The sequence below is a fragment of the Salvelinus alpinus genome, chromosome 12, assembly GCF_045679555.1.
Source record: "Salvelinus alpinus chromosome 12, SLU_Salpinus.1, whole genome shotgun sequence".
Classification (NCBI taxonomy): Eukaryota; Metazoa; Chordata; class Actinopteri; order Salmoniformes; family Salmonidae; genus Salvelinus; species Salvelinus alpinus.
In genome coordinates, this window is record NC_092097.1 from 29,129,343 (window position 1) to 29,143,757 (window position 14,415).

The 14,415-nt window shown below is 43.8% G+C and overlaps 1 protein-coding gene across 2 annotated transcripts in view; it reads right to left on the bottom strand.

Annotated features, from left to right (window-relative positions):
• Positions 1-14,415, bottom strand: part of LOC139535829 (collagen alpha-1(VII) chain-like) — a 130,989-nt gene that overhangs the window by 24,553 nt on the left and 92,021 nt on the right. The window contains exons 66-93 of one of the 2 annotated variants that reach the window (XM_071335662.1): positions 14,342-14,386; positions 13,730-13,765; positions 13,571-13,606; positions 12,880-12,984; positions 12,707-12,772; positions 12,544-12,579; positions 12,387-12,422; positions 12,161-12,208; positions 11,848-11,883; positions 11,455-11,580; positions 10,948-11,157; positions 10,799-10,834; positions 10,671-10,715; positions 10,427-10,543; positions 10,236-10,307; positions 10,038-10,082; positions 9,601-9,636; positions 5,809-5,844; positions 5,661-5,705; positions 4,739-4,771; positions 4,506-4,568; positions 4,260-4,295; positions 4,033-4,113; positions 3,834-3,902; positions 881-916; positions 431-490; positions 235-279; positions 88-123 (exon numbers count right to left, since the gene is read on the bottom strand). In XM_071335662.1, coding sequence (XP_071191763.1) covers positions 88-123; positions 235-279; positions 431-490; positions 881-916; positions 3,834-3,902; positions 4,033-4,113; positions 4,260-4,295; positions 4,506-4,568; positions 4,739-4,771; positions 5,661-5,705; positions 5,809-5,844; positions 9,601-9,636; positions 10,038-10,082; positions 10,236-10,307; positions 10,427-10,543; positions 10,671-10,715; positions 10,799-10,834; positions 10,948-11,157; positions 11,455-11,580; positions 11,848-11,883; positions 12,161-12,208; positions 12,387-12,422; positions 12,544-12,579; positions 12,707-12,772; positions 12,880-12,984; positions 13,571-13,606; positions 13,730-13,765; positions 14,342-14,386 — 1,671 coding nt within the window. Of the gene's footprint in view, positions 1-87; positions 124-234; positions 280-430; positions 491-880; positions 917-3,833; positions 3,903-4,032; positions 4,114-4,259; positions 4,296-4,505; positions 4,569-4,738; positions 4,772-5,660; positions 5,706-5,808; positions 5,845-9,231; positions 9,268-9,600; positions 9,637-10,037; positions 10,083-10,235; positions 10,308-10,426; positions 10,544-10,670; positions 10,716-10,798; positions 10,835-10,947; positions 11,158-11,454; positions 11,581-11,847; positions 11,884-12,160; positions 12,209-12,386; positions 12,423-12,543; positions 12,580-12,706; positions 12,773-12,879; positions 12,985-13,570; positions 13,607-13,729; positions 13,766-14,341; positions 14,387-14,415 lie in introns of both variants that reach the window. The other variant, XM_071335661.1, reaches the window with a different exon arrangement.

Below are 14,415 nucleotides of genomic sequence, written 5' to 3' on the forward strand. Positions count from 1 at the left end.
GAGACAAAGTGGATGGAGAAGTAAGTAAGACTGACATCTGTTAGACATTAAATATTTGATATTACAAAATGTCAAAAGGTGACTCACATCTTCTCCAGGTTCGCCATTTTCACCAGCAGGGCCCTATTTCAACAAGACACAGAAACAGACACACACACAATAATTTCCCTTATCACTGTCATAATGTATTGTCTGTGAATGTCGATTAATGTTGTATTAAGTGACATTACTCACCCTGTCCCCTTTGATGCCTGCAGGACCCTTGTCCCCTCTCTCACCCTAAAGGAACAAACATTTTAGAAAAATGCAACTTTAGAAACACGTGGTAACCCAGAAATCCCTAAACATTCTTGTTCATGTTTGGTAATCTGTATAGTAAATGCCTGAATAATAGCTGATGTAAATAATTGGTTCAACCAAGCAGACTCACCCGTAGCCCTGGCAGCCCCCTCTCTCCCATTGTCCCAGGTAAGGTCACACCAGGAGGTCCCTGAACCAATCACAACCACCACACTCCCATTACATTAAACTCTGTTCCATCCTATTCCATTGCACCTAGTTCCTCACGAATCATAGCCTACTTAGAGGGAGACAGCAAAGATGAGACAGTGGGCCGGATTTGAACCCATGCCAACATGGCATATGTGATTGTGCTCAGCGGCCCTAACCGCTAGACCACCCCATACCATTAAGCTCTAGTCAAAGCTGTCTACAATACATCTGTTCATTGGTGTATGATTCAGTATGATTCAGTATGGTGATTCACTGGTTCTGAGTTGTATCTATTGTGCCTTCATACACTGGTTCAACAGGGCGAGGTTGTAGTCAACACTAACCAGATGATACCACGACCGGAAGAGTAACCATGACAACCACTCACCTGTGCTCCTTTCACACCAGGGGGTCCTGCTACAGCCTGTAAAGGGGATGGATGGAGGGAGAAGTTGACGTGAAATTCAAACATCTGGATTAGGTTGTTCGCAAATTCACTGAAGATGGACAGCAATAGAAAAAATTGAGAACTCCCACCCACTATGTTCTCAAAATATCATTTTTTATTATGCTACTGTTTTGGCCTTTTGGCCTTCATTAGAGCATTAGACTATGAACGGGAGTGTCATTTGGTTAGTACAGTACATCTCGTCCTTTCAAAAGCTCATATTTCTCCTGAACCGTATTACATCCTGCTAAAGCTTCCGGTGAACGATGTGAATGCGTGTGTGTGGGCTTGTATTACTATCCTCATGGGTAACGGAAACCCGCAAAAGTCCCTGCAAGGATTGTAAAACAAAGAAAATTCCCCTTGTGAGGACATTTCCCAGGTCCCCATAAGGATAAAGGCTATTTTAGGCTTAGGGGTTATGTTTGGGTTACGATTAGGGTTACAATTGGGTTTATGGGTCAGGTTTAGGAGTTGGGGTTAGATTTAGGGTTAGGATTAGGTAAACAGGATTTTGAATGGAAATAAATGTTAGGTCTCAACAAGGATACTAAACATATGCTGTGTGTGTGTGCGTGCATGCGTAGCACATGGGGATGTGTGAAACTTACTCCCGTAGCCTGAAATGTCGCCACTTGCGCCGCAGAATTGCTAGCTTTTGCATGGCACTGACTGATTAGACACTTGAGGGGGGGGGTGTCACTTGTGCTAGCAAGGTAGAGGTCCTGGATTTGAGCCTTGGTAAGAGCAGCATGACATCCTTTACAAATGCACATACAGTATGCTTGAGCATTGGTGTGTCATTGTATGTGTCATTGTATGCGTATGTTTACATGTGTCTCCGCCCTCCTATTCATGCCAGTGATTACCTCTTCTTTGATTTGGAGAGACGTTGTATAAGGAGAGACGTTGTATAAAGAGGATATGAGTCATGGCCATTTACAGTAAAGAAAAGAGGGATAAATGTGCAGCTGGAGCTTCTGAATGAAGCACTTATCAGTCCAAAATATGTACAGTCCACACAGCAGTGTTGTAGAATATTGGACCATTGGCTTTCATACTTTTAGATTTCTCAGCACAGCTCAAGCAATTTCTCCAACCATCACCACATTCAAATGAATAGGGCTCCCCAGTGGCGCAGCGGTCTAAGGTAGAGGTCGACCGATTAATCGCCATGGCTGATTAATTAGGGCCGATTTCAAGTTTTCATATCAATCGGTAAATCAGCCTTTTTGGATGCCGATTATGGCCGATTACATTGCAATCCACGAGGAAACTGCATGGGAGGCTGACCACCTGTTACGCGAATGCAGTGTCAAAAGGAGCCAAGGTAAGTTGCTAGCTAGCATTAAACTTATCTTAACAATCAATCTTCACATAATCACTAGTTAACTACACATGGTTGATGATATTACTAGGTTAATTAGCTTGTCCTGCGTTGCTTATAATCAATGCAGTGCCTGTTAATTTATCATCAAATCACAGCCTAATTCAACTTCGCCAAACGGGTGATGATTTAACAAAAGCGCAGTCGCTGCACAAATGTACCTAACCATAAACATCAATGCCTTTCTTAAAATCAATACACAGAAGTATATATTTTTTTACCTGCATATTTAGTTAAAAGAAATGAATGTTAGCAGGCAATATTAACTAGGGAAATTGGGTCACTTCTCTTGCGTTCCGTGCAAGCAGAGTCAGGGTATATGTAACAGTTTGGGCCGCCTGGCTCATTACGAACTGTGTGACCATAATTAATTTGCCAGAATGTTACATAATTATGACATAATATTGAAGGCTGTGCAATGTAACAGCAATATTTAGACTTAGGGTTGCCACCCATTCCATAAAATACGGAACGGTTCTGTATTTCACTGAAAGAATAAACGTTTTGTTTTCATATTAATGACCAAAGGCTCGTATTTCTGTGTTTATTATATTATAATTAAGTCTATGATTTGATATTTGATAGAGCAGTCTGACTGAGCGGTGGTAGGCAGCAGCAGGCTCGTAAGCATTCATTCAAACAGCACTTTACTGCGTTTGCCAGCAGCTCTTAGCAATGCTTCAAGCACAGCGCTGTTTATGACTTCAAGCCTATCAACTCCCGAGATTAGGCTGGCAATACTAAAGTGCCTATAAGAACATCCAATAGTCAAAGGTATATGCTATAGAGAGAAATAGTCGAAGCGTCATAATTCCTATAATAACTACAACCTAAAACTTCTTAACTGGGAATATTGAACCACCAGCTTTCATGTTCTGAGCAAGGAACTTGAACGTTAGCTTTTTTACATGGCACATACTGCACTTTTACTTTCTTCTCCAACACTGTGTTTTTGGATTATTTAAACCAAATTGAACATGTTTCATTATTTATTTGAGACTAAATAGATGTTATTTATTTATTATATTAAGTTCAAATAAACATTTTCATTATTCATTCAGTATTGTTGTAATTTTCATTATTACAAATATATATATAAAAATTGGCCGATTAATTGCTATTTGCTTTTTTTGGTCCTCCAATAATCCGTATCGGCGTTGAAAAATCATAATAGGTCGACCTCTAGTCTAAGGCACTGCATCTCAGTGCTAGAGGCGTCACTAGAGACCCTGGTTCGATTTCAGGCTGTATCACAACCGGCAGTGATTGGGAGTCCCATAGGGTGGCGCACAATTGGCCCAGCGTCGGGGTAGGCCGTCATTGTAAATAAGAATTTGTTGGAGCTGCGTTGGTTGGGAATTTTGGGGAGGTGCGCGGTCGGGCTGTGCGTCCCCGTGGACGGTGGTCTCACAATGGACTATTGCGGCTCTGCGGCTGTGGACTCTGAATTAACCTGAAGGAGAACTCAATCCAAACTCACATCACCTACCCGATCCTCTCACTCACCTTTCCTGGGGGGCCACTGTCCCCCTGCTCCCCTTTCAACCCTGTGGAGCCCATTGGTCCAGCGATACCCTGAAGGAGGGAAGAGGGGAGGATGTTTGATAAAGAACAACAGCAGCAGCCTGAAAATCATTATCAAAGACAAATCCACACTGAAGCTGATGCATCATAAGACATACAATAAACATGAAGAGAGTCATACCTGTTTGCCTGGCAACCCTGGTGTTCCCTCTTTTCCAGGTATTCCGTCTCTTCCTGGGACCCCTGGCTTGCCCCCCTCGCCCTATGGAGAGAGACACACTACATGTCACCACCAGAACTGATGTGTGTGAATTGCTTGGTGTGTGTTAACTATGGTGGTGATGGAGGTGTGTGTGTGTTGGCTCTACAGTATGTGAGCTGTGAGTCCCATAAAGCTGCTGTACTCACCGTCTGCCCTGGCAGACCTGGAGGTCCTGACGGACCCTGGGAAGAAAGAGTATCATTACAATACATCATATAATATTAAACACACATTACTGTGTCAATGGCCTGTTGAATTACAGTAGGCCTAAATGGAAAGTGTGAGCATACAAGGAATCCCCAGTCCAATGGGAATATACTAGAGCAGCAGTTTAGCCTGCAAAAATCTCCAGTATGAGAGTTGGTTTATAGATGACTGATGTTTTGACGTACCACAGCTCCGGGAGGCCCTGCAGGTCCCGGCAGTCCCATGCTGCCTTGGGGACCAGACAGCCCCTGTGGAACAGCAGATTCAATTCAAATAGATTATTATAAAGCTCTGTGTCTTTGACTGTGAATGGGTGAGTAGTGGCCTAAACACAGGCAATAAACAACAGGAATATATAGAACTCATAAAACGTAGTAGAAGACAAAATATATAATATAACACATAAAACAAGTGTCACCTGAACGCCAACCCCAGGCACTCCTTGATTACCCTGTCAGAGATAAAAACACACTCTCAGATGAAAAAGGTATACACTTAAAATTATCATATCATTCCAGTGGCGTAATACTAAAGCCTACTAAAGCCTAACATGCTGACCAGACCGGACACGTCGCGTGCGCGAGAATCGCAAAATAAATTTAGAAATCCATGTTATTCAATTATTGCAACCACACTACTCGCGCACGCCAACGAACGTCTGCGTTGCCAAGGTCTAAAATAGAACTCCTTTCTATTTCTGACGCAGATCACGCTGAAAGTCCTGCCTCTCCCATCTCCTCATTAGTTTATAGAAGCAGGTACCCACGTGCCATCTCCTCATTGGTTATACCCACGTGGGTGATTGAAAGACTAAATGTTTTGCCGGTTGTCGTGGTAAAAGTGTAGATGCCAATCACCATAAGTTCAAAGATGAAAAAGCCTGGAAGGAGGAGAGATGACTAGAAACAATTCCGTTGGCAGTTTTATGTGTGGATTAATTGTCGGAGTAGAGGACCTTAACAACTCATTGTTTATATCCCAGGACAAATTAGCTAGCAACAGCAAGCTAGCTAAATAGGACAAATTAGCTAGCAAGTGCAAGCTAACTAGCTAAATTGCCATACATGTTTAATGCTTTTCGACCTGTTCCCAAATTAATGACATTGGTTCAGAGTTTGTTTTGATATTTTAACCTGCGTGTCGTGATCGCGTTTGGTGTAGGGGGACAAAATAAATGTATGCACGCGCAGTCGGTTTGGGTTCCGTGTAAGCCATATCTACACTAATCAATGCATCAGAGCTGGCACAGAGAATAAATAGGGAGGTATTCATTATGGAAGACAGGCTACAATATACTTTATTGTCCATTTACATGGAAATGACATGGAAGATGATCTCACCTTGACCCCTGGTGGACCTGGAGGCCCGTTGGTACCGATCGGACCCTACAATTACAAAACGATAGTATCAGTATACTTACAGCACTGTGTGTGTGTGTGTGTGTGTGTGTGTGTGTGTGTGAGTCAGAGAGGAGAGTATCATACTTACAGTTGATCCTCTAATTCCAGGTTCTCCAGGGTTCCCCTGCAAACAAGAGACAAGAGCATGCTGGATTCACATGACCAAGACATAGCACACACACAGAATGACACAAGTTACAACACACAAACACACAGCAAATTGAATATGTACAGAGACAAAGACACATACACACATAAACAAGTGCATACACACAGTACATACATGAACATCCCCCCCCCAAAAAATGTTTACACACACAAACAAATACACAACTCCATACACACAACTGCATAGACACAATACACAACTACAAACAGCATCGACACAATACACAACTGCATACACGCACAATATAAAGAAACACACGTTATACAATGTGCAAACAGTGCTTTGGGAGGGCTGAGAAGCAGACAACAGAGCAGGTGAAGCCACATGCACAAAAAGCCAGCAGACTTAAGCCTCTCAAATGCAAAATACATCTGTTAAATATCTGATGAGCATGTATTCTTTTTCAGTATTCACTATATACTCTATTATGTCCATTTGATCTTTGCTATGGTATGCCATCTATTTTCTTGAGAAAAGATGTGTGGTGTTTAATACATAAACAGTGGCGACCCGCAGAGCCCCACCTGTTTTGAGCCACACATTTTTGGTTAAAAAAAAGGGGGTTTGCCTGTTTTCAACAAAGAATTATATTATTTCTAATACACTTAAATTATACTAGTTTCATAACAAAGAATTACATAACTGTAAATGTTTTCTTCTTTCTTACTTTTGAAGAAAGGGGGGTTTAAATTGTCATTTCTATTCATCATTAATACGTGTCACATATCAGTTTGCAGAATAAAAAATATGAGCTGGCGCTGACTAACGGCAAATAAACTATTAACTATCAAAATAAAGTTGCACACTCCCTACATAAACTCCCAGAAATGTATTGGGTATTTACCAACGTTTTGGCATCACTGTGCCTTCTTCAGGGTGATATCAGTTTGCAAACAATGTAAAAAATATATAAAAAATCATTGAGTTAATAAAGCCTCCATACAAACATGGTCTCTTTTTTCCCTTCTTGTGTAAGGCAGCTCCAAAATGCAGGTGTTTCAGCCTAGCTCAGTGTGTCACACCCTGATCTGTTTCACCTGTCTTTGTGCTTGTCTCCACCACCCTCCAGGTGTCACCAATCTTCCCTATTATCCCCAGTGCATTTATACATGTGTTTGTCTGTTGCCAGTTCGTCAGGTCTTACCAGCGTGCATTCCAGTCTTCCTGTTTCTCAAGTTCTGTTTCCTAGTTTTCCCGGTTCGGACTATTCTGCATGCCCTGACCCCGAGCCTGCCTGCCATCCTGTACCTGCCTGATCACGAACTCCTGCCTGTCCTCGACCTGCCCTTTGCCTGCCCCATGTTTACAATAAATAATCTGAGAACTGTACTATCCGCCTCCTGTGTCTGCATGGGGGTCATATCCTGAGTCGTGATACAGTGTTTTCTGTGGTGGAAAATAGAGAGTGTAGTGGTTGGTAATGTTCTCTAGTTGCGCTGTTATTGGCTCAGTGTTCTGTCACTCATGGGGACACTCCGTCACTGCCAAATCTAAGGGTAGAGCTCGAAAATTCAGGCCCTTGAGTGCTGCCATAGAGATAAAAGTGCCCATCCAATAAGGCTCAAGGTCATTGGCCACAGATAAAATGACGTGAAATGACTTTATATCTACAGTTGCTTTGATTAGAATTGATCATGTCAACATCATACTTTCAAAATCTTAGCTAGCAGTCATCATCATGAATCAAGTCGACAATCTACTGGGATAATCCTTTTTAATCCTTGTCATATGAAGATAAATAATGAAGCGAAATTATAGATAAAAAAATATTGGTGCTCGTTGGCCATAAACATTACACAACAAGTTGGAAATCGCAAATTCAACAATGAGTGGTTTGGAAGCAATCCGTGGCTAACTGCAAGCATTGCAAAGCAATCACTAGCTTGCTATTCAGTGGAGTGGGTTTGTGGTCCCAGTTCTAGGTGTACGGGTCTCTTTTCCAAGCTTAAAATGATAAACATTCAACATTGGCCATGCTGTCAATCCAGTATGATTTCTGCCGCGCTCAAAACATCTGTTAACTCAGAACTGGAATATCTGACTTTAGTGAGTTCAAGACAACTGGGAACTCGGGAAAAAACTAGCTCCGACTGGGAAAATACGTTTTGAACGGTCATCCAACTCGGAATTGTAAGTCGGGAACTCGGGCCTCTTTGTAGAGCTACGACCTGAAGATCATTGACGTCATCATGATTCGACTTAGTTTTTTTCCCACGTTCCCAGTTGTCTGGGAGCACCATAAATCCAGAGAATGCCAGACTTTGATGACAAAATTTGATCATGAAGGGCCGCCGCACCAACTTCCTGTTCAAGTGAGCACAGCACAACAAGGTGAGTCCAAAAATGTATTGTATGCTACTGCATAAACTATGGAATGTGCCAGGGAGATATGTATACCGTAGCTAAGAAAGTAATACTAAGTATATGTTGTGTCGTAAGCTGTTAGTAGCCCATGTGCTTCACCTAAATAATTTGGTCTATATTCCCCTCTTAATTTTGCCTACTGTTCTGACTTGGTGGTGCACATGTAGCCTATAACCTGTTTTAGAGAATGTAATCATTAAATATTGTAAGAGCTTTCATTGTCAGCTTATATGCCCCCTTTATGTGTCCTACGGTTCTGACTTGGTGTACAAGGAGAACAAGGTAAGAACAGACCATGTTCTGAATTCTGTCGCTGTACATTTCAAAAGTGCTGAACAAATAGTTATATTGACTACGTCCGTCCTAGCTCTCTCATTAATGTCAATCAAAATTATGGATTGCCTCTTATCTGCTTGTCGTCCCCTTATGCCATAGTTTGTACATCTCAATTGTCACCGTTATAGTGCAATTAATGTATTGTTTAGTGTTGTGTTGTGTTATGGCTTTGCTGGCATGCATCCCCCAAATGTTTATTTTTTGCCCCACAAAGATTTACATGCTAAAATCGCCACTGTACATAAAACATTCCAGACATCTTGGATATGACAGGGGTGCTCTGGGAACAAGTGGTCCAGATTAATATGTCACAAATCTCCTATCAAGGCCCAACTCTAGTTTCAGTCCCCTGGGAGATGGGCCCTAATACCAATGAATGAGAATTAAAGTGGAGAAATTAATGCAGATGATGGTGAGGTGGAGGACTGTGTGACCGTGTGTGCATGTTGATGGTGATTCTGTTGATTCTAGCATCCCTTGACATGATGTTGCAATGCCATTTCCCAGGGCTACCCCCCACCTCCAAACGCATCTGCTTCAGTGCGTTGTCCCTGTACACTTCCTTCCCGAAACATGTACCCCACCCCCCAGCCCCTCCTACAGGTCACAAGCATGCCAGCCAGCAGCACAGAAAAAACCTACCGGTCTGCCCAGCACTCCAGGGAACCCAGGTAGGCCCTAGAGTCAGAGAGGGAGGAGAGGAAGAAGGATGGGGAGAGGAAGAAGGGAAAGAGTAGGTTAGTTTGAAGTGTTGAAAAGAGAGGGAGGAACAGAAATGGAGTAACATAGATCAAAAGGAGACATATTGAAAGGGGGAGGTAAAAAGAAAGAGGAAGGGGTAGTTAGAAGCAGAGCTGCAAAAGGTTACTGTCTAAAGGTTATATGTAGCCTCAGCCCAAAGAAAACAGATACAGTAGTTCCATCAGCTCCATCGGCAGCCTAGCGCTCACAGCCTTTCATATGCAGGACCAGCCCAAAAGGAGGCTGCCTGGCTGGGTTATTGTTACTCACTGAGCGGCCTTGAGGACCAGCTGGCCCTTGTGGACCCTGCTCCGAAACATTGTGGGATGAAATAAGAAGCGTGAGTTCTCTTCTCTCTCCCCCTCCACACCTTCAGTTCTCTTTCTCCTTCTACCCATCTTTCTCCTCTTCCTGCACATGTTATGACTACTAGGGCCCTGAGTTCTTCCAGACCAGGGACACTCTGGGCCCTAGTTAGTCATGGCTGATTACACATCATCATTGATTGTCATACTCACCTACTGTATGGTTGGACATTTTATGATCAATGTGTCAGAACACACAACATTATGGGCTTAACTACAGTACAACCAAGCTATTGAAGAACTAAAAACTGTGTTTTCTTTTGATGTCTGGGATCTGTTTCCTGGAAGCTGTCTCTTAAAAAACAGATGAGTCTACAGTATGCACCCGCCCCCCCTTCTCACCGGCTTCCCATCCTGTCCCGGTTTTCCAGGTTCTCCTGCTGTCCCCTGAAATGACCAGAAAACAACCTGGTTACTACTAGCTACCACTACAACAATGTCTTGACAACCTCTGCAGAACCATAATCACACAATGAAGAGGGGTAATACAACCTGGCATCAGGGAGTGCCAAAACTTTGGTCAGGGCAGCAGACACTCACCTGAAAGCCATTGCGTCCCTGCTCTCCAGATGGACCTCGGTCGCCTTTATCTCCACGGGGACCTGCAATACCCTGTTACATACACACACACACCCACAGACACAGCAGGTTAAACACAGCAGGTTAAACACAGCAACACTATGACGCCTGCTTGATGAAGTACTGTAATATATTGAGTTAGGTGTTCTCACCCCGTCTCCTTTGGATCCCTGTGGTCCTGAAGCACCAGGCTCTCCTTTCGGTCCTGTGACCCCAGGGGGCCCCCTTGCTCCGGGGAGTCCAGCCAGACCCGCTTCTGCAGAAGCACCCTATAACACACACAAGCACACCCCCCACTAAACACACTCCAAACAGTAGCCTCTGGATAAACGATGATATGTTTACTGTAATGACGACTCATTAGAAAGTAGTAGTGTGTTCAGGTCAGGGACATACCTTTGGTCCAGGTGGGCCCACTAATCCAGCTAGCCCATTTTTCCCCTGATGAGAACAGTCAAGCGTATGTCAACATCCATATATACAGTACATTGAACGATGATTATCGTGGTGACGAATATACTCACATCCTCTCCTTTGTCACCTTTCTCTCCTCTCTCCCCCTGAATTCAAAGTGGAATCACATGAAACATCTCTCATTCACATGCTCTTCCTTTTTTCATTTTTTTCATATTCCTCCTCTCTTCTCCCTCTCCTTGAACCCCTCCTTCCTCACCTTATCTCCAGGTCGTCCAGCCTCTCCCAGTTCTCCGGCTCTCCCTGGTACTCCAGGTATTCCAGGTTTTCCTGGCTCTCCAGCCTGTCCCGGGGGCCCCACTGGGCCCCTCTCTCCGATGGCCCTCCCTATGGGTCCTGTGGCCCCTACAGGCCCCTGTTCCCCCTGCTCTCCCTTCACACCTCTCTCCCCAGCCAGCCCGCGAGCACCCTGAGATGCAAATGAGTAAAGACATTAATTACACATACTCTCCTAGAAATGATAATTGTATTAAAAATCTATGCAATCATACAGAGAATCAATTTTAGAGTAAACAGAGAGATATACATTACAGAACTTGTTCTCAACTTGCCTACCTGGTTAAATAAAGGTGAAATAAAAAATATATATAAAAAAAATAAGCACACTAACAGAATATCTGAGTTCACTCTACTACACCATTTGTGTGGGTGTCTTGATATAAGCTCTATTCAACACAACGGCCCCAAATAGCCCCCGCCCACTCACGTCTATCCCTGCTGGTCCTCTCTGTCCGGCCTCTCCCTTGTCTCCTCTCTGGCCCTTCTCAGCTTGCGCCACCACAGGCTTGACCAGCACATTCCTCCTCTCCACAACCAACTTCAAGTCCTGCACCTACAGACAGGCAGTACAGGGACAGAGATGTCAATGTTTTATTCAACAGGCATCAAACTGAAGAAAACGGATTGAAACAGAGGGGGCCTACCTGTACTTGTCCAATGAGAACTGCTTGTTTTCGTTTCCAGTTGTAACCATTTTTAAAACACTTTGCTACGGCTAATAAATACGACCCAGGCCTGGTCAAGATGAGGGGAGCTCATCTACACAACACAGCTATGACTTAATGTCACATCACATTACAAAGATTTAGTATTCACTTACCTCAATCCCAAGGTTAGAGAGGGCCTTCTGCACATCCTGATAGGAGAGAAGCACAAACAGTGTCAAGGAAAAGAGACTATAGCACACAGTCATACTTGTTGGGCTTATTACTATCTATTACTGAACATGATTTGGCTAACACTTGGCTAACACTTGTGTAACAGAAGCTAATCTGCATGCCAAAACAGCTGTAAATCGTAGCATCCTTAGCATAATGTAAAAGCTCCGAAGCACACGTGGTGTCTCTGTGGCTCTTCTTGTACACTATGTCAGTCAGACAGGCCTCTGGGTTGTGCAGGTCAGGTTGTCTTACCACTGCTGTTCCAGGCCTGCCCGGTTTCCCGTCCTCTCCGGGGTCACCCTGTCAATAACATCTCAGTATTACTTGTCTATGGTGCTCTGGTTATACAGTACACATCCCACCCAAACCTTTATCGAAGATTCACAAACCCATACACACAGATAGATAATCAGAAAAGAGCATGTATGCTCATTCATATGCAAGATGTAATCAAATACACGCACGCACAAAAACTTACACTTTCACCTTTACCACCCACTGCTCCTTTCTCCCCCTGAAATACAAGAGTGAGAGGGTCAGTGTGAGGTCAGAGATCAGACTAAAGGACAGATGGATGGATGGCGAGACCTGGACCATGTATATGAATAAAGATTTAGACGATGACACAAACTTACTCTGGCTCCTACAGCCCCTGGGATTCCAGGCACACCCTGAGAGACACAGAGATATGGGAATCACTATCAGTGATTCAGGGTGCAAGAGTAACATACTAGAGACAAGTACTGCTACACCGGGCTATGCTATGATGCACAGCTCATATTCAACATAGTAACTCACTGGGGTTCCTGTAGGTCCCTGAGGGCCAGGGATAGATGGTGCTGGAGCTCCCTTCGCATAGACCACCTGAGAGTGAGAAGAGAGGGGAGAGAGATTACTGTATAACCAGAGCACCATAGACAAGTGACAAACACACATATTTGAAGAAGCAGAACCATATGGCTGTACTGTACCTGTCCTGGAGGTCCGATGGTGCCAGGGACCCCTGGGGGCCCAGATAGACCAGTTGGCCCTGTAGGCCCTGCAAGGCCCCGGTCTCCCTTCAGCCCGTCACGGCCCTGGAACAAATGCACAAGCACACAAATGCACACATACCAACTTCAGACCAGCACGGACAGTACTCCATTCCTAAGGGGCATGAACTAGAAAGCAGGAAATCAAAGCAGGTGAGCCCTATCCCCCTATCAACCTCATCATCTTCTCTGATTTCCTAGAAATGATTCATATCAATTTGCGCATGAAACTACAGCCTTGGCATTCTGTGCCCCTGTGGATCCCCTCTCAGAAGTGGCTGGTGCTCAAAGGCAGGGCTTGATCATTAGACAATGTTGCATTTATAAGGCTGACGCTTAGAGTGCTATTGATTCCACCGAGAAGGCAGGTTGTGATGGTAATATCAATGTCAGAGTAAGGTACGCTAAATAGACACAAACTCTGACTGGAATTGAAGGCGAGAAAATAATAGAAGAGGGATAATGAGAGACACTAAGGAGCCGAGGAGAGCAGGATTGATGAAGACGGAGGGAAATAAGGAGAGAGAGGAAGAGAGAGACAGCAGGGGAGGAAATTAAGTACATTTTTCAGACAGAGAGAGCGAGAGAACGAGAGTGGAGAGATTAAGATACAAGGTAACAAGTTACTAACGTCTCTTCCAGCAGCCCCAGCCTCTCCTTTGTCACCCTGTAAAGTAGAGAAACATCATTAATATCACACTCACATTAACTACAAATGAACATTAACAGCAATATCGGCACAGCAATGGGCGTTAACAGAATAGTCCTGAGTGCCGTGACCAACACTGACCTTCCTGCCATCTTCCCCCGGTTCACCATCCTCGCCCTGCAAAACACAACAACACAATAACAAACTTACCATACTAACAACGCTGAAATTAGCATTTATCAAAGCTCAGCATGCTGTTGTATCAAGCAGAGCCTCTCAGTCAGATAGATAATGTATTGCCGGTGCTTTGTCTGGTCATCCCATTACCTCTTTGCTTAACACTATAAAACAGACAGGTTACATCCCAAATGGCTCCCTATTCCCTACATAGTGCACTACTTTTGACCAGAGCCCTATGGGCAATACTAAAAAAGTAGTGCACTATATAGGGAATATGGTGCCATTTGGGACACAAATAATCATTATGCAGCACAGCCACTCAGGTGGAATAAAAGCCTCACATTCCCATCTGATCAGTGCACTTTCACCAGAGGATGTGATAAACACGTCTAATGGTAATTACACACAGATAGACAGACACACATAGGACTCACTGGAGATAAGGATAATAAAGAATAGCACTGAATAGCATCCAATTCAGTTTGTAATTAAACAAACAGAGTTATGATTGCCTGTAGTGTGTGTGTAGTATAAAAATGCCCTGCTATGTTGGAGGTCTGACTGATCCCTTACCATTTTCCCAGCAGCCCCTGGTTTTCCATCTTCTCCTGCTTTGCCCTAAAACACACCAATTAGGGTGATGAGAC